Raw genomic sequence first — 20,228 nt, forward strand, 5'->3', positions numbered from 1 at the left:
TGCGAAAACGGGGAACGCGCAAGGCCCTGTTTACTCTTCAAATCCAAAATTGGCCGGAACGTACCTTCCTTCTTTGGAACCAGGAAGTAAATGGAATACCGACCTGTTCTGGTCTCGTCCGGCGGAACAGGCACCACTGCCCCCAGGGATCGTAACCGAGCCACGGTTTGGCCTATTACCAGTTGCTTTTCCGGAGGACCGCAAGGAGATATCATAAAAAGATCCCAGAGGGGCCGAGCAAAATCCAACTCGTAACCGTGACGCACCACGTCGAGGACCCACTGGTCTGAAGTGATCTTGACCCATTCCTCCCAAAACTGGGATAACTGGCCTCCGATGTGTGGGAAGGAGGAATGGGCCCGCCCGCCTTCATTGCGCAGGTTTGCCTGTGGCCAAACCCTGCGAGGAACCCATTCGTTGTGGTCGTCTGCCTCGAAAGGAAGGAGTCCAAGACTGAGACCTGGGGCCCTGCTGCCTTTGGGGAAAAGATCCACCCCTTCCCGTGCGAAACCGGCGTTGCGCTCGAAATCGGGACCGCGTGTTTCCGAAAGACCGCAATTGTCGGGGCTTGTCCTCCGGCAACTTATACACCTTATTGTCTCCCAAGTCTTTGATGAGTTGATCCAACTCCTCACCAAACAACAACTTCCCCTTAAAGGGAAAAGAAGCTAGTCACGACTTAGAAGAGGCATCTGCCGACCAACGACGGAGCCACAATAGTCGTCTGGCCGCAACAGCCGAGGACATAGTGCGGGCCGAGGTCCTTAGCAAATCATACAGGGCATCCGCTGTATAAGCAACCGCCGCTTCCACACAATTGGCCTGCTCCGCCTCTTCCGGCGGGAGTTCTTGGGTGATTAGTAATTGTTGCACCCAGCGCAGTGTGGCCCTCTGGACCATACTGCTACAAGCTGCAGCCCGGACTCCTAAAGCCGCTATCTCAAAAATGCGCTTTAAAAGGACCTCTAACTTCCGGTCCTGGAGGAGATCTTTCAAGGCTACCCCTCCCGTGACGGGAATGGTAGTATGCTTAACCACCGCAGTGACTGCAGAGTCCACCGAAGGGACCTTAAAAATCTCTAACGAATCCGAGGGCAGAGGATATAATTTATTCATTGCCCTGCTAACGCGCAGGGATGCCTCTGGAACCTCCCATTCCTTAGATACGATCTGTAATACCTTAGAGTGCAAGGGAAAGGTTTGCGGGGGGGCTCTCAGACCCGCCATAGCTACGTCCCCAGTGGAAGTATCCGTGTCCTGCTGTGGCGCTGGGATCTCCAGCTCCTTCAAAACATGAAGAATCAAATAGTTCAGCTCGTCCCTGCCAAACAGGCGTAAAACCAGGGGGTCGTCCCCTTCGAGAGACCCCTGAGCGTCGGAGATGTCGGCCCCTGCCCCATCCGGTGAGCCCTGGGTGAGATCCGGGAACCCCGGATCGTCGGCACCCCCAAGGGAACAAGCTCCTGATTTGCCTGGAGCTTCAGCCTTTTCCTGGTCTCCCGATTTGTCCTGCATCGAGGACACCTTAGGCACTTTTAGAGGGGGGGGGTTCGTCTGGCTCCCAGCCTGCTTCTGCCTCCAAAAAAGCCTGGTGCATCAACAGCACATACTTGGAGGAGAAAGGCACCTTCCTTTTAATTGATCCCCCCACGGGACGCACCGGAGGGGGGGGGGGGCGCTTGGGGCATCAAATTCAGAGCCACTATGAGGACTCAAAGCCGGCGGTGAAAGCGGAGGAAAATCCTCCTCCTCAGAGGCAGAATCAACATGCTGCCTCGTGGACAAGATGGCCGCCGGCTCCCCCTCACTGGGAGGCGGGGCCGACGATCGCGGCGCCGACAGCCTCCTCAGCCGCGCCGAGGACGGATCCACGCCGCTGCGGGCTGCGCTTGGCCCCCGGGAGGGTCCCTCGCCCCCAGGAATGCAGCGGGAGCAGAGACCCTCCCGGGAGAGTCGCGCCCCTGCCCTACCGCAGGCCGAAGAACATGGCATCGAGGAGGCAGAAGAAAAGCGTGCCAAAAATAGGAGCCCTGTGCAAGCGCCTCTAACGCCGGGTGAAAACCTCCACCCCCTCCGGAGTCCCTGGTCAGGCTAATTACCAGCGTGGCAGGCTAGGGCTGGAAATGGATCACTGCCTGCTACCAACAGGGCTTATGTGTCTTTTTTTTTTTTTCAAGTAAAGCCCTCTTCAGATCAAAGTCTGGAATCACTGTACTTCGGGGGGGGGGGGGGGGGGAGGGTGACCGGCCCACCGGTAAACTTTTCCCCAAGACCAAAAGGGACACTAATCCGGGTAAAACAATGAGAGCCAAGCTCTCAGTGCCTGCCTGTACGCTGCGCTAGCAAAACCAACAAACTACTGCTACAAAAATATCAACTTTTTTTTTTTTTTTTTACACTAAGCAAGGAAGAGAATAAAACCAGTTGATCTAGCCAGCAGAGTTATAAAAAATCATAAAGAACACCTGAAAGATTGTTTTAGTCAGAACAGACAGGACCACAGGTTATGCCTCAATCTGCTGGAGTCAGAGGAAATACTGAAGGATGGCAGGTGGCACACCAGTATATCTAGGGGGTGCTTTCAGTTTTCTCTCTGACTCCATCTGCTGGAGGGGAGGCATAACCCAGCAGTCTGGACTGATCCTGGTACGTACAGGGAACTTGATCCAACCTGATAGATAAAGAAAAGAAAATGTGGAGAGATGTCCAGACAGGGGATGCACCAGGTTCCCCTACTCCCATGTGCTGGAGTCAGAGAGATACTGAGGATTTAGGGAGGGCGCAGGGGTTAATATGCCAGCACCCTCCAAAGTTTGCTCTGACTCCATCTGCTGGATGGAGGACATAACCCACTGTCTGGACTGATCCTAGTATGTACAGGGAATATGACCTTCCAAGCTCAGGTATTTTAGGTCACAGTGTGCAGCAGCTCAAAAAGGAGCTTTCATCAGCTGAATGAGCACCATGCTGAGGTCCCAGGACACAGCAGGAGGCCTCAGGGTGGGGCTTCAACTGAAGCAGGTCCTACATGAACTATATGACTATAGGCTATACAGAGATGGGCAAACTATCTACACCATGGTGGTATGTGCCAATTGCACTCAACTAAACTCAAAATGGAGCTGGTTTTTAAACCAGCTTCTGATAGGTGCAGAAGATAATCAAGCAGTTTTTGTGTGGGGCAGGAGAAAGGATGTAGAGACCTCTGCTCACACAAACCAGTCGGGTTTTCAGGATACCCCTAATGAATATGCATGAAATAGATTTGCATACAACTGAGGCAGTGTGTATGCAGGTGTCTCTCATGCATAATTCATTAAGGATATCCTGAAAAACAGACTGGTTTACAGCCCACCAGGACCGACTTGCCCACCCCTGTTCTAGTGGAAGGCTTTTTAGAAGCTACCAGGACAAGATATATCCTCAGAAAGATCAAGCAGCTGCAGAATCAACCTCTCAACACCCCGGCTGCGAGAGACAGGTCCTAGAGGTTGGGATGCTACAGCTTGCCCTGATCTTGGTGATGAGATCGGGGGGAAAGCCCCAGTCTGATCAGTTCCCAGAGTGACAATTCCCAAAGGAATGAAACTAGACCTGTCTCAGCTAAAGGAAAATTAGTTCTTACCTGATAATTTTCGTTCCTGTAGTACCAAGGATCAGTCCAGACAGTGGGTTATGTCCCCTGTCCAGCAGGTGGAGACAGACCAAAATTGTGAGGATGTCCCTTTAAGGGGAGAACTTGTACACTAACCCCTTCAGTATAACGACTGTCAAAGCATAAAAACAAAGAACCCAAACTAGGATCAAGCAAGTAACTGTAAAGCTCAATGGAGCAACAATAGAACCCATGGAACCTATACGCTCTTGAATATACTTGGTATGGGCAGATGACCAAGACTTCCGGTGTAATTGCTCAGTAATCTTACTCCATGCCCATTTGAAAAACTGAGAACCTGCAAGAAAAGCTTCGAGAGGACAGACAAAATGACAAACAGGGAAGGGAGTCTGGACTGATCCTTGGTACTACAGGAACGAAAATTCAGGTAAGAACTAATTTTCCTTTCCCTGTACGTACCAGGATCAGTCCAGACAGTAGGGTGTACCAAAGCTTCCCTAAACCGGGTGGGACAGAGACAGTCCCGCTCGAAGCACTTGCTGCCTGAAGGAACCGAACACCGGAGCGTGAACATCCAGACGGTAGTGTTGAGCAAAGGTATGCAAGGACGTCCAAGTGGCAGCCCTGCAAATCTGTGACTCCAACTTACGGTCCTGCGGATCCTTGAGGGATCGTGGTGTGCTTAGTGAACGCGGAGACAAAAGAATCAACCGCGAGGTACCTTAACAGATCCAAGCCTCTCTCAGGAAGGGGATACAGCTTCTCCATGGCGCACCCCACTCGGAGAGCCCCCTCAGGAGCCTCCCACTCCCGTAAAATCAAAAGCTTCAGCATAGGGTGAAAGGGAAATGCCAGGGCCCTAAGTCCCCCTAGGACTGGATCCATATTCTTGGGCAGGGAGTCCATCAGGTTATCTACAGAGGGACCCTCCAGACCCAATTCTTGTAGGACGAAGGGATAAGGGACCCCAGCTCCTCCCTACGGAACAAGGGTCATCTCCCTCCAACGGAGAGGTAGCCATAGCATCTGGGGAGGTATCAGGGTCCGAGGTACCCGGAGGATCAGGTAGAGGAGCCACCCTGGGGACCACCCGCACCCTAACCGGCCCCTGGGGTTCCGCAGCCGGGCTAGTAGTCAACTGCGAGGAACGGGGCATGGGAAGGGGGGGTTCCTGCTCCTCATGCAAGCTTGCTAAATAAGATTTATGCATGAGGAGAACAAATTCAGCTGAAAAAGGGACCCTGGAAAAACAGGACGGGGGGGGTCAGTACTCACCTCCTGGGGGCCCACTGGGCTCAAATCGGGGGGGTAAATCAAAAAACTCTGGCCCCCCAGCCCCAGGGAGCTCCGAAATCGGAGCCGTTAAAATCCAAAATGGCCACAGTTGTGGAGCTTTACCGGCTCAAACGGCCTGGCCAAAGCAGGGGGAGTCTATCCCCGGGCTGAATTTGCCCTCCCAGCCAAGGAGGGACCTTCCCCACATGGCAGGCAGGGCAAAGACCGTGCCGTGAAAAACGGGAGTAAAAAAGCCCACAGGCAAGGCAAACTGCCTGCCGAGGCATGGCCCAAGCTGTGCTGGGGGAAAAAAAAAGTAAAAAGTCTTAAAGTGACAGACTCAGCACCAAGGAGAGAGAAGGGAAACCCTGCTAACTCCTGCCTGTCTGACTGCTGGATTAAAGCCTGAGGACCAGAAAAGGGCCAAAAAAGATAAAGTAAGAAATATTCTGGTCAACTACTGCAGAGATATTTGAGTACCTGCGACTTCAGAACTTTGGTACCTTTTAAATTGATCTTTTTTTAAATCAGTTGTTACTGAGCGCAGCAGCGGGTCTAAAACCCTCTCGGCAGCCAGAAAAAGGGGAGAGAGTCCCAGAGGGAGATTGTCCCACACCTGGAAGTTAACCCGGACTCAGACTATGCAGCGCAAAAGGGGCAATTAGCCCCGTGAGTCCGGCAAGAGCGAGGAGACGAAGTAGTCTCCCAAAGAAAAAGAAAAAATACTAGGGACCAAAAAACCCCAGAAATAGAGAATAGAAACAGAAATAAATTTTCTGAAGTACTTGCTTGAACCTAAGAAGAAATGGAAAAGGCTGACTAGCCAGAGAGCCGAAGGGGAGCTGTTGCACCTGCTGGAGACAGTCGAATACTGTAGGGGTTAGTGTACAGGTTCTCCCCTTAAAGGGACATCCTCACAATTTTGGTCTGTCTCCACCTGCTGGACAGGGGACATAACCCACTGTCTGGACTGATCCTGGTACGTACAGGGAATGAGGGGCTATGAGACTCCTAGTCCCTTAGTCCTATCAAAGCTTTAGGAGAGTCTTTGACTAACTGAATTGGAAAATGTGTTTACAGAAGGCCCTTGCCCTAAAGGTGGGCAGGGAGCAGAACAGAGTCACCTTCTGTTGCAGGGGGAAGCAAACAAGTCCCCATCAGAGCTTCTCTGTAAGTTTAGAGGTGCAAGGACCTATCTGCTACAGGACAATTTGCCCTCCCACCTTACCTTCAAGATCCTAAGCTCAGGAAAGAGACACATTCTCCTCAGAAATAGATTTGGCAGGATTTAGCATTTAGAAAGTTGTCTAATATCCTGGCCACTAAGCACCAATTTACCATAAATAGTTTCAAACATGCCATAAACCTTAACCTGCTTAGTATATTAACACTTATGGCTAATTTACCCCTGCTCCTAACTTCAGGTGATATCCCTCTGTTCACCTCTGAAGCAAACACTGGCTGGAGAACTGAAGAATGACAAGGAAGCAGACTTGCTAGGCTGCCTGGGGCTTGCTCTTTGAACCTGAGCAGGGTATCTCCTCTTTTTGGTCTCCTGGCCACACCTAGTCTTCTTCCTTCTCCTTATTTGCCCCCATCATACTTTCCAGCTGATAAATATGCATAAGCATGTGGTGGATGGAGGGTCTTTGGTGGCATTGCAGGTCTTTCCCCCCTTCCCATTTCTTCAGGGGGGAGTACTGCTATGTCCATATGCCAAGCTGTATGCCAGAGTCAGTGTTCCTTATTCTCAGACCTCCCCCCTTCTTCCAAGAGTGAGGGTCCTTCTGACCTCTGGACTCCTTTGGCTGGTCCATGATTCCTACTTATGAGCTTAGTTGTTGCATTGTCTGTCTTATTTACACAGGAACATACAAACAGGCAGATCTTGATAAAGTATCCTTCAATTTAATGTTCTCATCTGGGCAAGGTCTCTTCTTTCACTGTGACAGTGTCTTAGCCTGTCAGTATACTGGTCTGCATATTTCTTGGTTATGATTCATATTTGGTGCTTTCAGTTGTAAAACATGAGATATCTCCCTACATCCCCAGAACTGGAAGATCTGATTCGCCACTCACTGGACCAGGGACCACTCCTAGGGTCTGAAGGCTCAACTCAGTCTGTCCACTATCATGTTCTTTGTCCCAGCCAGATACATGGCCCGGAGTACCACCCCATGGGACAAAGCCCAGGATCAGATTTGGACAGCTTTCTGACAGGAGGTACAATCCCCTGCCTGCTTGTTGACATACCACATTGCTCATTGGTTGTCTATCTGGATCAGGACAATTTTGTTGGACAACCAATCTCTGAAAGCACACAGAGCATACCTGATCACCTAGAGCTCCATGAAGTTGATCTGATATTGTGCTACCTGGGCAGACCACAAGCCCTGCATGTGGATCCTATCTACATAAGTACCCCACCCCAGGGTGGACACATCCATAAGTAAGGACAATTTGGGAAAAGGGAGTTTGGAAGGATATTCCCTGCTCCAAAATATGCGAGAACCTGTCACCAGGACAAGGAGTCCTGGAGACTAGAGTAATCTGGGTGTGAACCTGGAGGCCCTGGCGCCACTGCGACCTTAAGGTTCATTGGGCTCTGCGCACATGTAAGCGTGCTAAGGGAGTAACATGGGCCACAACAACATGTGCCATGCTGATACCTGCTGGCTGTTGAATCACCTCCACCATGGACAGTGGCAAGAGCACCCTGGAGCGCTGCAGAAAAGAAAATTAGGTCTTACCTTTGATAATTTTCGTTCCTGTAGTACCAAGAATCAGTCCAGACTGCTGGGTTATGCCTCCCTTCCAGCAGATGTGGTCAGAGAGAAACTGAAAAGCACCTCCCACATAACCTGGGGTGCCACCTGCGATCCCTCAGTATCATCGATATCAAAGCAGAATGAATGGCCATTGTGACCAAAAAATATATTGTACTCTAGACCATGATGCGTAAACACGCTTTGCAAACCAATGACTAGATCAAGTTAAAAACTAAATCTGTGCAACATGAAAGAACGAACAAAAACTGGCATGAAAAACAACGTGACCTAGAAAGGTTCTGTTAAGAAGGCACTTGCGTTACCACCTGTTAAGGAAAGAATATGAACAGCTGAGTGGATTATGTACGGGCAAGCATCTGGACTGATCCTTGGTACTACAGGAACGAAAATTAAAGGTAAGACCTAATTTTCCTTTCCCTGTACGTAACAGGATCAGTCCAGACTGCTGGGGATGTACCAGAGCTGTCCTAAATGGGGTGGGACCTGGAGAGTCCCGCACGAAGCACAATGACGCCAAAGGAATCCACAGCCGGATCCCTTACATCCAACTGGTAATGCTTAGCAAACGATGCAAGGACTTCCACGTGGCCGCCCGACAAATCTCTTGTGGGGAGACACTCTGGCTTTCTGCCCAAGAAGCCGCCTGAGAACTAAGAATGTGCCTTAATACCATCCGGTACTGGACGCCCACAACATATAGGCAGAATCGATTGCGCCCTTCAACCAGCGGGCAATAGTAGCTTTGGAAGCCTGGGCCCCCTTCTTGGGGCCGCCCCACAACATGAAAAGGTGATCAGACCTACGAAAGGTATTAGTAACCTCCAACTATTGCAACAGGACCCAGACATCTAACTTTCTCAGATCCTTGTCCGCATTAGACAATGCCAGTAACTCGACTGACTGGTTGACATGAAAAGCTGATACCACCTTGGGCAGAAAGGAAGGCACCGTATGAAGAGAGATACCAGAGTCCGAAATACGCAGGAAAGGCTCACGACAGGACAAGGCTTGGAGTTCTGACACCCGCCGAGCCAAAGTAATAGCAACGAGAAACACCGTTTTAAGCGTCAAGTCTTGAAGCGTTGCTCGCTTCAATGGTTCAAACGGGGGCACACTCAGGGAACGGAGAACCATATTTAAACTCCAAGATGGACAAACCGATCGCACTTGTGGTTTCAAATGCTTGGCCCCCTTCAAAAACCGCCTCATGTCCGGGTGAGCCGCAATGGTAATACAGTCAATTCTACCCCGGAGGTTGCCCAAGGCAGAGACCTGAACCCGGAGCGAGCTGTATGACAGACCCTTTCGTAAGCCGTCCTGCAAAAAAGACAGGATATGAGCGATCGTGGCTCGCCGTGGAGACAGATCAAGTCTGTGGCACCAGGAATCAAAGACCTTCCAAACCCGAACGTAGGTAAGAGATGTAGAAGTTTTTCTGGCTCGCAAAAGAGTAGAGAACAGCTTCCGAATAACCTTTAACCACCTCCTTTCATAAGCCAGGCCGCTAGACAGAATCGATCTGCCTGTTCTAAAAATACTGGACCCTGCCGTAGCAGGTTGGGCAGATGACTGAGACGCAGCAGACCGTCCACTGCCAGGTTGATCAGATCAGCAAACCATGGCCTTCGAGCCCACTCAGAAGCCACTAGGATCACCGGGCTCTGGTGAGACTATGCGACGCAATACTTTTCAGACCAGCGGCCATGGAGGAAACAGAGGAGAACGTGTAATGGCCAAGGAAGAACCAAGGCATCCACTCCTTCGGTCCCGTGGTCCCGTCTGAGACTGAAGACGCGAGCCGCCTTTGTGTTCCGACGAGTCGCCATCAGGTCGAGATGGGGGGGGTCCCCCACCGTCTCGATATACTTATTGCTTCCTCCGACTGTTCCCATTCCCCAGGATCCAATTGTTGTCGACTGAGGAAGTCCGCCTGAACGTTGTAGACTCCGGCGATGTGAGACGCCGCGATATGGTCGAGGTGGTGCTCCGCCCACCTCATCAGCTGGTCAGCCTCTAATACGGGACGACTTCTGGTGCCTCCTTGTCTGTTTATGTATGTCATCGTGGTCGCATTGTCTGACAGAATCCGTACCACCTTGTTGTGTAACATGGGGAAGAAGTGCTGTAGAGCTAGCCAGACCGCTCTGGTCTCCAGTCTATTGATGGACCAGTGCGCTTGAGATGGAGTCCAAAGACCCTGAGCCGACCTCGACTGGCACCACTCCAACCGGAGAGGCTGGCATCGGTCGTTACCACTATCCATTTGGGGCTCTCGAGGTCCACCCCTTTCAGTAGGTGCTCTGGGATGAGCCACCATGCCAGGCTGGACCTGGCCAGTTCGAGTAGAGGCAAAGGGATCTGGTACTCTTCTGACCTGGGATCCCAACGCGAGAGTAGCACCCTCTGCAACGGTCTCAAGTGCGTGAAGGCCCAAGGTACTAGCTCCAGGGTAGATGCCATATATCCAAGAACCTGCAAATAATCCCACACCACTGGGGATGGGAGAGACAGCTGCCGAACTTGAAACATCAACCTGTCCATGCATTCGGGTGGCAAGGAAACTTTGCCTGCCAGTGTAGCGAAGCGAGCCCCCAGAAACTCTATCACCTGGGTTGGGGTCAGCTGGCACTTTGCATAGTTGACCACCCAGCCCAGCAACTGACACCACAGACCGGACCGCCGCCCGGCAAAGCTCTTCAGATTTCGCTCAAATAAGCCAATTGTCTAGGTAGGGATGAACCAAAATTCCTTCCCGACGTAAGCTCGCTGCTACTACCAAGAGCATCTTGGTGAATACTCTAGGTGCAGTTGCCATTCCAAAGGGAAGGGCACAAACCTGATAGTGTTGATCCAGGATCATAAACCTGAGAAAACACTGATGGCTTTCCTGGATCCCTATGTGAAGATACGCCTCAGTCAGATCCAAAGCAGCCGGAAATTCTCCCTTGTGGACCGCCGCAATGACAGACCGTAAGGTTTCCATATGGAAGCAAGGCACCCGCAAGGCCCTGTTGACCTGCTTGAGATCCAAAATTGGACGAAAGGACCCATCTTTCTTTGGCACCACGAAATAGATGGAATAGCAACCTGTCTGGTGTTCCGACGGAGGAACTGGCATAATTGCTCCTAGCGCCTCCAAACGACAGAGTCTGAAGGACCACCTGCTGCTTTTGCGGTGGCCTGCAAGGTGACATCAGGAAAAGATCCCAGAGGGGATGAGCAAAATCCAAAGCGTAACCGCGACTTGTATCTAGGACCCACCAATCTGATGTAACAGGGATAGCCGACCCCCTATCTTCGGGATGGAGGAATGGGTCGGCGTCTCTTCATTGGGCAGGCTTGTTGCTGGAAGCAAACGCATGGGTTCCGGCATGCTGAGGCCGCCTGCCCCGAAAGGAATAAGTCCACGTCTGTACTCTGGAGGCCTGTTGCCTAGGGTTAGACCCACCCCAACCATGCCAAAAGCGATGCTGTCCCCGATAACGGCCCCAATAGGCACCCTGAGAGCGGCCTGTCCTGGGCTTGTCCTCCGGTAGCTTATAAACTGTTGTCACTCACCCAAGGCCTTTATGAGTTGTTCCAGCTCATCCCCAAAGCCTTTGAGTTGTTCCAGCTCATCCCCAAACAGTAACTTACCCCGAAAAGGGAAGGACCCCAGCTGAGATTTTGACGAAGCGTCCGCGGACCAGTTCCGTAACCATAACAAGCGCCGCGCAGACACCACTGAAAACATAGTCCGTGCTGAGGTACGCAAGAGGTCATAAAGTGCAACCGCTGTATATGCCACTGCGGACTCCATACAGGCCGCCTGTTCAGCTTCCCCTGGGGGGGGGGGGGGGGGGGGGGTCCTGGGCTGTCAACCTCTGCTGCACCCAGTGCAACAAAGCCCTCTGCATCAAGCTGCTGCATGCCGCAGCCCGTATCCGTAAGGCGGATGCCTCAAAAATGTGCTTGAGCAGTACCTCCAACTTCCTATCCTGAAGGTCCTTAAGCGCTGTGCCGCCAGTCACCGGGATAGTAGTGTGTTTGGCTAAGGCTGTGACCGCAGAGTCCACCTTCGGAACTTTAAGGAGGTCAAGCAAGTCAATGGTAAGAGGATACAACTTCCATGGCCCTAGTGACCCTCAAGGAGTCCTCCAGGCTCTCCCACTCACGGGACACAATTTGCAAAAGCTTCGGATGGAAAGGAAAAGTCTGGCGGGTTGCGGAGCCCCGCTAGGGCCGAATCCCCCATAGACACCTCCGCCGCATCTTGGGACAGAGGAAGCTCCAGCTCCTGGAGCACATGCAAAATCAAAGGGTCTAATTCCTCCTGCCTGAACAGACGGAGGGCTAGGGGGTCATCCCCTTCCACCTGTGAGGCACTGTCCCCCTTATCGGGACCTGTCAAATCCTGTAAACCTGGAGCCCCCAGGTCAGCTGGGTCAGGTGACCTACCCTCCCGGGGAAATTGGAGGAAGACAGGAATCCACCCTAACCTGGTCCCTATGGTCCTTTGGCACCTTAACCGGGCTAGGAGACTGAGTATCCCACTCAGTCTCTGCTTCCAGATAAGCCCTATGCATGAAGAGTACAAATTTAGAGGAAAAAGGCTGCCTTCTCTTTAAGGGCCGGGCTGCGAGTCACGCGGTCTATGCTGCGGGGAGAGGGGAGGAGGAAGATCCTCTTCCTCCTCCGAATCAGCATCTCCCTCCGAGGCCGACAAAATGGCTGCTGCTCCTGCGCGAATCGGGAGCAGGCCAGGCCTCTGCCCCTCGACCTCGTGTGCGTCACGCAAATTCTTGCGCAGAGTCTTGGCCGCAACCACCCCCCGGCCGAAACTGATGTTTGCGAAGGCCCCTCACCCCCCGGGGAGACACCAGGAGCAGAGGCCTTCGCGGGAGAGCCAGGGCTCCGGCTCTCCGCAGGACTGACATGCCATCCCCCTAGGCATTTTGCAGCTGGGTGAAAAGTCTACCCCCTCTGGAGGCCTGGGAGATCGTCAGCAGGCACGGCTAAGGTAGGGAACCAAATCAATAAAGAAAAAAGGCTGCAATATGAAATTGTGTCTGTCTTTGCCCTTTTTCTCCCACCCCCCACTCTGCCTACAGTAGGATGGTGTTGGGGGAAGGCTCAGAGGAAAAAATACAACTTCGGAGGGACTGGGCTCCGGCTCTCCGCAGGACTGACATGCCATCCCCCTAGGCATTTTGCAGCTGGGTGAAAAGTCTACCCCCTCTGGAGGCCTGGGAGATCGTCAGCAGGCACGGCTAAGGTAGGGAACCAAATCAATAAAGAAAAAAGGCTGCAATATGAAATTGTGTCTGTCTTTGCCCTTTTTCTCCCACCCCCCACTCTGCCTACAGTAGGATGGTGTTGGGGGAAGGCTCAGAGGAAAAAATACAACTTCGGAGGGACTGGGCTCCGGCTCTCCGCAGGACTGACATGCCATCCCCCTAGGCATTTTGCAGCTGGGTGAAAAGTCTACCCCCTCCGGAGGCCTGGGAGATCGTCAGCAGGCACGGCTGAGGTAGGGAACCAAATCAATAAAGAAAAAAGGCTGCAATATGAAATTGTGTCTGTCTTTGCCCTTTTTCCCCCACCCCCCACTCTGCCTACAGTAGGACGGTGTTGGGGGAAGGCTCAGAGGAAAAAATACAACTTCTGAGGGAGGGGGGAGAGTGACCAGCCCACCGGTAAATCCTCCCTCTTCTCACCAGGCTAGGGGTGCCAAAGTCTCCGGGAACTGGCTATAGGGCAATGCCCTGCCTTGCCTGCCCCAAAGTTCCTTTGTTTATTATTATTATTATTATTATTTTTTAAATGACCCAGTCAAAATGGCTGATTAAAAATAAATGGTCTCAGAATTTCTCCCCCCCCCCCCCCCTCCTGGAGGAGCAAGGCTCCAGAAATTTAGAGATCAGGACCACAGGTTATGCCTCTCAATCTGCTGGAGTCAGAGAAGATACTGAGGGATCGCAGGTGGCGCCCCGGGTTATATGGGAGGTGCTTTTCAGTTTCTCTGACTCCATCTGCTGGAAGGGAGGCATAACCCAGCAGTCTGGACTGATCCTGGTACATTCAGGGAAAGGCTTTTGCCTGAGCTGTGTCTAGCAGGGCTTCTATAAGTCCAATTGAGGCAACGGGCTGAGATGTTACTTTGGGTAGTTGATGACTAACCCTAGAGACTCCAAGTGCAGGGACTGAATCGCCCCCTGCCTGAGAGGTGCTCTTGACCAGCCAATCAGCCAGATAGGGGAAAAACATGCACTCCCAGCCTGTGGCAGTGCACCCCCCACTTTGGCCAGGCACTTTGTAAAGACACATGGGGCCAATGCAAGCCTGAACGTTAACACTGTACTGGAAGTGCTGTTTTCCCACCACAATTCTGAGATCTTTCCCGGTCACAGAAGCATAACTGATGTGTGCGTCCTTTAAATCAAGGGAGCATAGCCAGACCCATTTTTGCTTAAGGGGAGTCAGGATGCCTAGGGAAGCCATCTTAAACTTTTTTTTTTTTTTTTAAACTTGTTTGAGGCCCTTAGTCTAGGATGGGATGGAGTCCCCCTGATTTCTTTGGAATAGGAAGTACCAGGAGTAAAATTCCTGCCCCATTGCCTTGGTGGGACAGGCTCAACCGCTCTGGCCATTAAGAGGGTGGAGAGTTCCCTTAACAGTACCTTCTGATGCACTAATAGCCCCCAAATCTGGCACAGAGGAGAATTTAGCAGGACACCCAATAGATTAAATCAGTACCCTTGATGGATGGATAGAACCCATTGGTCTGAGGTTATACCAGGCCACAGATTCACAAAGAACCATAGCCTGCCCCTGACCTGGGGTCCAGCATCTCAGGTATGGGCAGCTGACTTATGCTCCCCACGATCCAGTCAAAAGCTCGCCCTGGGATTTGGCTGGTGTGTCGGCTGGGGCTTGGGACAGGTGTGGGAATTCACCCTCTGCAAAAGGAGCGAGGGGCCAGAGAATACTTCCTCTGGCTGAGGGCAGGTCTGAAGCACTGGTGAAGAGATACTAGAGAGTTATGATGGTCCTGCAATTGGGCCACCATGTCCCTCACCTTATCTTCAAAGAGATTCTCCCCTGTGCACAGCAGGTCAACAAGTCCTTTCCTGCACCTCTGGTCGGAGCTCTGAGGCCTGCAGTCATGCCATTCTGCGTGCGCCAATTCCTACTGCAGACACTAGCTGCCCTCTCGAAAACATCGTAGGTGGATCACACCTCATGTTTACTGCACTCCATGCCCTGATGTACTGGTGACAGAAAGGTGTCTTGCTGCTGTTGAGGCAGCTGCCTCCTGCATCTGCTTCCACAGGTTGCAAGAGTATTGGCTCATGCAGAGCTGATAGGAGGTAGTGCAAGCATTAAGCATCACCCCTGAAATACCTTCATCTCAAGAGTATCCATCGCTCTGTGATCCCTCTCCGGGGTTGCTTAGGCATGGGTTGGAGAGCACTTGGCCTTGAGAGCAGGTTAGACTATTACCGATTAGTGCGTCAGCTGATGCTTTTCGAATACAGCAGCCTGTTGGATGAGGTAAACCCCCATCCGCCTTCCTATTCACTCGAAGTACCATAAGGGGGTGCTCCCAAGTCCAACAGTAACTTCTTAAACATCTTCTGCACTGGGACCACCACAATATCTTTAGGAGCCTCCACAAACTGGAGAATTTCTAGCATCTTGTGCCTGGTGTCCTCCATAATTAAGCGAAATGGGATGACCTCCGCCATCTCCCTTACAAAGCCTGCGAATGTCAGGTCTTCAGGAGGAGACCTCCTTTCCTCTGGAGGAGTGGTTCTGAGAGGAGACCTTCGGAGTCATCTGAGGATTCTGTAGTGTCCTCCTCCCAGGGGTCATAAGGGGGCCTCATCCTGACTGAAATCCACAGGGGATGGTTCCCTGGGTGCTCGGCCTTCATCTAGAGGCCTAGGCAATGGTGCTGGCCCCAGCAAAGCTAGACAGGGGGCATCAGGCCTTGGTGTCAGCACTGTCCTCAGCTTCCTTGGAGGAGAAATTGGCAACGAGCATTGCATCGGACAGGGGAAGCATCGGTGCCCTGCCAGGCATCAATGGCCTCCCGGGAACTGGCACCAGCTGTTGGTAACAGATGAGCACACTGACTGTCCAGCAGTGGTTCCAGCAGAGAGAATGAGGGCATCTGTACCAGCAGTGCCACTGGCTCAATGTGCCTGGTTTACTGCCAGCTGGACTCTACGCTGTAACTCCTCAAAAGTTGCTGATGCAAAAATAGACTGGGAGGCAGGAATGGTGGCCAGATCTTCATTGGATCCCTGAGGTAGATCGGCAACTGAAACCAAGACCAATGGAGACAGTCGCAGACCCCCCCAGCATCAATGGAGGAGAGGCACTCCTTGCCATGTGGTTGCTTCAGGAGCCTTGTGGCAAGTGCCGGTACTAATCATAGCCTAGCACCTTGCATCGAAGGTGACCGTGCCAATACCTCCTCAGCTTTCCCTGGTGCCAAGGTAGATGATGAACCTGATGTCCTCTAACCTGGAGGAGACTGACAGGAGTCAGACCCCGGGCACCTCTATCCGCTGGCACTGACAGATCAGATGGCCCCGCCGTTGTCAATGGCTTGGTGACCATCGATACAGTTCCATGGTCCTTCAGTGTCGATGCTACCGATGCCTATGTCAATGGCTTGGATTTCCTTGCCCCAAAGAGCTTCTCCATCTTGAGGTGAGCACTACATCCCTTCAAGTTCATTTGGTCGCACAGGTGGCACCCCTGTGCGATGCCCCCAGGCAGAGGACACACATTGTGAGAGTCTGTAATGGACATAGATCTCAGGCTCCAAGGGGATCGACGAAAACCTGACGAGGCCATGACGAAGAACTGAAAGGGGTGAAAAACGACAACTCAGGCAGCAGGCGACCAATGCCAGCAGGCACAGAGGCACCACTGCTATGAGGAACGGAAGTGAAAGAACTTACTGAACCGCCAAAAAGCTTGACTAACATGAGAGTTGCACGCAAGAAAAAACCCAAAAACTAATCAGTGAGAATTTTCCCAGCAAATTAAGAGCACGAGCAAGGCAAAGGCTTTGCAGGGGGAAAAACAAACAAAAAAATCTGATGAAGGACCTGTGTGGTATAGGACATGCTCAGTGTTCTAGAAACTGACAAGTTTCTGTGCTGGGCGCCATCCAATGTCACCCAGGTGTGAGGACTACCAATCCTGCTTGTCCAAGGAGAACATGCTATGACCACATTTCTGACAAGACACACTGCCTCCACAAGCCCCAATGTTCTAGTGTTAGTCTGGCAGTAAATCAATTCACTTGGCTAGTTATATTTTACAAGGATTCTGGAGCTGTATTCAGATACTTCACCTTCTACAGTAAGCTTTTCAATAGCCCGCCTCTCTCCTCTGCTACAGTGAGGCGGGAGGCAAAATCCACGGATGCTCCTACCAGTTCTAACACGTGAACTTAACACATAATTTGGGTCCAGGTCATCACCACCCTAAAAAAAAAAAAAAAAGGGGGAGAAAATTTTAAGCAAGCAGTACAAAGGAAAGACACTTTAGCATAAGATTTCACTAGTTGAAGTACATAATTTCAGAAGCATTTCATGTTAAATTGCATTTTGTAATGTTTCAAAAAGCCATCTTGCTTATTTATGTATCAGAAAAACATTTGAAATAACCAGTTGCTGACAGTCACTAGATGTGAAAAACCCCATCCTGCTAGACAAATTCCCAATATCATTAAAATGAATTGAAATGAGGAACTTTTCAGCTTTTCTATGCTCCTGCTGTACAACTAGCAAAATGTATAACCAGGGTGACTTCACCTTCAGATTCTCTGGGTTCAAATCAGTCTTATGTTGGTCAGTTGGCTTGTATCCTCCATGTCTGTCTTCAATGACTGGATCAAAGACCTCCTTAAAAACATCATATGATTCTTCATCACCAGCTACACATCCCACTGTCTTAATGTAGGGATGACCTACAAGTACACAGAAGTATGAACATAGGTTAGATATTGTAAGGTACACTTGCTCTGCAGAAAAAAAGTAGAAAACCTGGCATTCTATTTAGCAATATGGAATCAAACAAGGTAAATAAGTACTCTGAAGACTGAGAATCACATTTGGTAGTTTCATTATAGTTACTATGTTATGTACATGTAGTCATTAAGCAGTGAGGTTCCTTAAACAGGAATTTGTTTGCATGCCTTCTCTCTCAAGATGCATTAAGGGACATTAGAGTGCTGTGTATGTCATGTATCACTATAGAAAGGTTAAGTATTAGTAGTAATTGGAGAAATTACTTACCTGATAATTTCATTTTCCTTAGTGTAGACAGATGAACAAGACCAGTAGGTTTATGCTCCCCTTCCAGCAGATAGAGATCTATCTAGCAGATATCTGGGGTCATCTAGCAGGTTATCCTGCAGTGACCCCAGTCTGCCATTATTCTCTACAAAAGCAATTGTGGACAGACTAGCAAAAAACTGGATTAAAAACAGATAACCAGAACAGCAAAATTGCTTACCTTGTAATAGGTGTTATCCCAGGACAGCAGGATGTAGTCCTCACATATGGGTGACGTCACTAACTGAGCCCTAGTGCAGGAAAAACTTGTCAAAGTTTCTAGAAACTTTTGACTGGCACTGAGGCCACTGAGCATGCCATGATATTCTCTGCCACAGGGGTCTCACTCTAGTCTCGAATGTAGCAATAAGCTTTAGCAAAAAATAAAATAATAAAAGGTAACATACCCAACTCCATGGGGTGGTGGGTGGGTTCTGTGAGGACTACATCCTGCTGTCCTGGGATAACACCTATTACAAGGTAAGCAATTTTGGTTTATCCCAGGACAAGCAGGATGCTAGTCCTCACATATGGGTGATTAGCAAGCTAGAGGCAGAGTCATTTTGAAGTGAAGTAACACAAGCATTATTGTTGAAAATTAGTCAGCCAAAGATTACAGCAGGTTGGATATGGAAGGAGTTGGGATTAAACTGGAAACAAGTTCTTTAAGACAGATTGTCCATAGGCTGAATCTTGTCGTCCTTTGTCCAAACAGTAATGAACTGCAAAGGTGTGAAGAGAACTCCATGTTGCTGCTTTACAAATGTCAAGGATTGGCACCGAGTGATAGTGTGCTACTGATGTTGACATTGCTCTTACTGAATATGCTTTTACTTGCCCTTGGAGAGGAAGGCCTGCTTTTTCATAGCAAAACTGTATGCAATCTGCTAGCCAGTTGGATAGAGTATGTTTTCCCCACTGCTTTACCCGGTTTGTTTGGGTCATAGGAAACAAAGTTGATTGGATTTCCTGTGGACTGCAGTGCGGATTAAAAACAATGCACACTTACAGTCCAAGGAATGTAAGGCCCGTTCTCTTTGGTGAGAATGAGGCCTTGGGAAGAATGTGGGTAAAACTATGGATTGGTTCAAGTGGAATTCTGTAACTACCTTGGGAAGGAATTTTGGATGTGTTCGGAGAACCACTCTGTCATGTAGGAATTTCGAGTAGGGTGAGTACGTGACAAGTGCTTGTAACTCACTAACCCGTCTAGCTGATGTAATGGCTATGAGGAAGATAGACTTCCATGTGAGAAATTTAAGATCACAGGAATCTATGCGTTCAAAAGGAGAATGCATGAGCCTTGTCAATACCAAATTCAGATCCCATTCTGTGACTGGAGGCCGAATTGGTGGTTTGAGTTGAGTTAAGCCTCTCAAACCTGCTGATAAGAGGTTGTGTGGAGATTGGTGCATCTGCTATCTTGTTATGGTAAGCAGAAATTGCACTTAAATGTACCCTTACAGATGAAGTCCGGAGACCAGATTCTGAAAGATGGTATAAGTAGTCTAGAAGAGAAGTCGTGGGGCAGGTGAAGGGATCAATATTCGTTTGTTGGCACCACAAAGTAAATCTCTTCCATTTGGAAGCGTAGTTTTTTCGTGTGGAAGGTTTACGTGAAGCTATAAGCACTTGAGAGTTATGGGTTGAAAGATTGAGTGGTTGTAAGATCAAGCTTTCAACATCCATGCTGTCAGGGATAGGGATTGGCGGTTGGGATGGTGCAACCAACCCTGATCCTGAGTTATGAGAGTGGGGGACCATACTTGTCAAGGCCAATATGGGACTATAAGTATCATGGACCCCTTGTCCTGTTGTAGCTTCACTAGAGTTTTGGTTATGAGCGGTATTGGAGGATACGCGTATAGTAGGCCTGAGTTCCACAGGCAAGCAAAGGCGTCCTTGGCTGGCTGATTCTTCTGTTTGTGTAGAGAAGAAAGTTTGTCCACTTTGTGATTCAGGTGTGATGCAAAGAGGTCTATTGTTGGTTGTCCCCAAAGTTGAAAGATCCTGGTCGCTACCGAGGGATCCAGGGACCATTCATGTGGTTGGAACTGACGACTGAGTCTGCCACTAAATTGTGGATGCCTGCCAGATAAGTGGCCCGGAGAAACATTGAATGGTTTAGGGCCCAGTCCCAAATCTGTGCAGCTTCTTGACAAAGGAGATACGAGCCCATACCTACCTGTTTGTTGATGTACCACATGGCAA

The 20,228-nt window shown here is 50.3% G+C and overlaps 1 protein-coding gene across 2 annotated transcripts in view; it reads right to left on the minus strand.

Annotated features, from left to right (window-relative positions):
• The window catches only part of CKB (creatine kinase B), a 99,429-nt gene that overhangs the window by 50,686 nt on the left and 28,515 nt on the right, over positions 1 to 20,228 (minus strand). For both annotated transcript variants that reach the window (XM_029598017.1, XM_029598018.1), the window contains exons 3-4: positions 17,496 to 17,650; positions 17,033 to 17,165 (exon numbers count right to left, since the gene is read on the minus strand). In XM_029598017.1, the coding sequence (XP_029453877.1) occupies positions 17,033 to 17,165; positions 17,496 to 17,650 (288 nt within the window). The remainder of the gene's footprint in view (positions 1 to 17,032; positions 17,166 to 17,495; positions 17,651 to 20,228) is intronic.

Source organism: Rhinatrema bivittatum, chromosome 4 (assembly GCF_901001135.1).
Source record: "Rhinatrema bivittatum chromosome 4, aRhiBiv1.1, whole genome shotgun sequence".
Lineage (NCBI taxonomy): Eukaryota > Metazoa > Chordata > Amphibia > Gymnophiona > Rhinatrematidae > Rhinatrema > Rhinatrema bivittatum.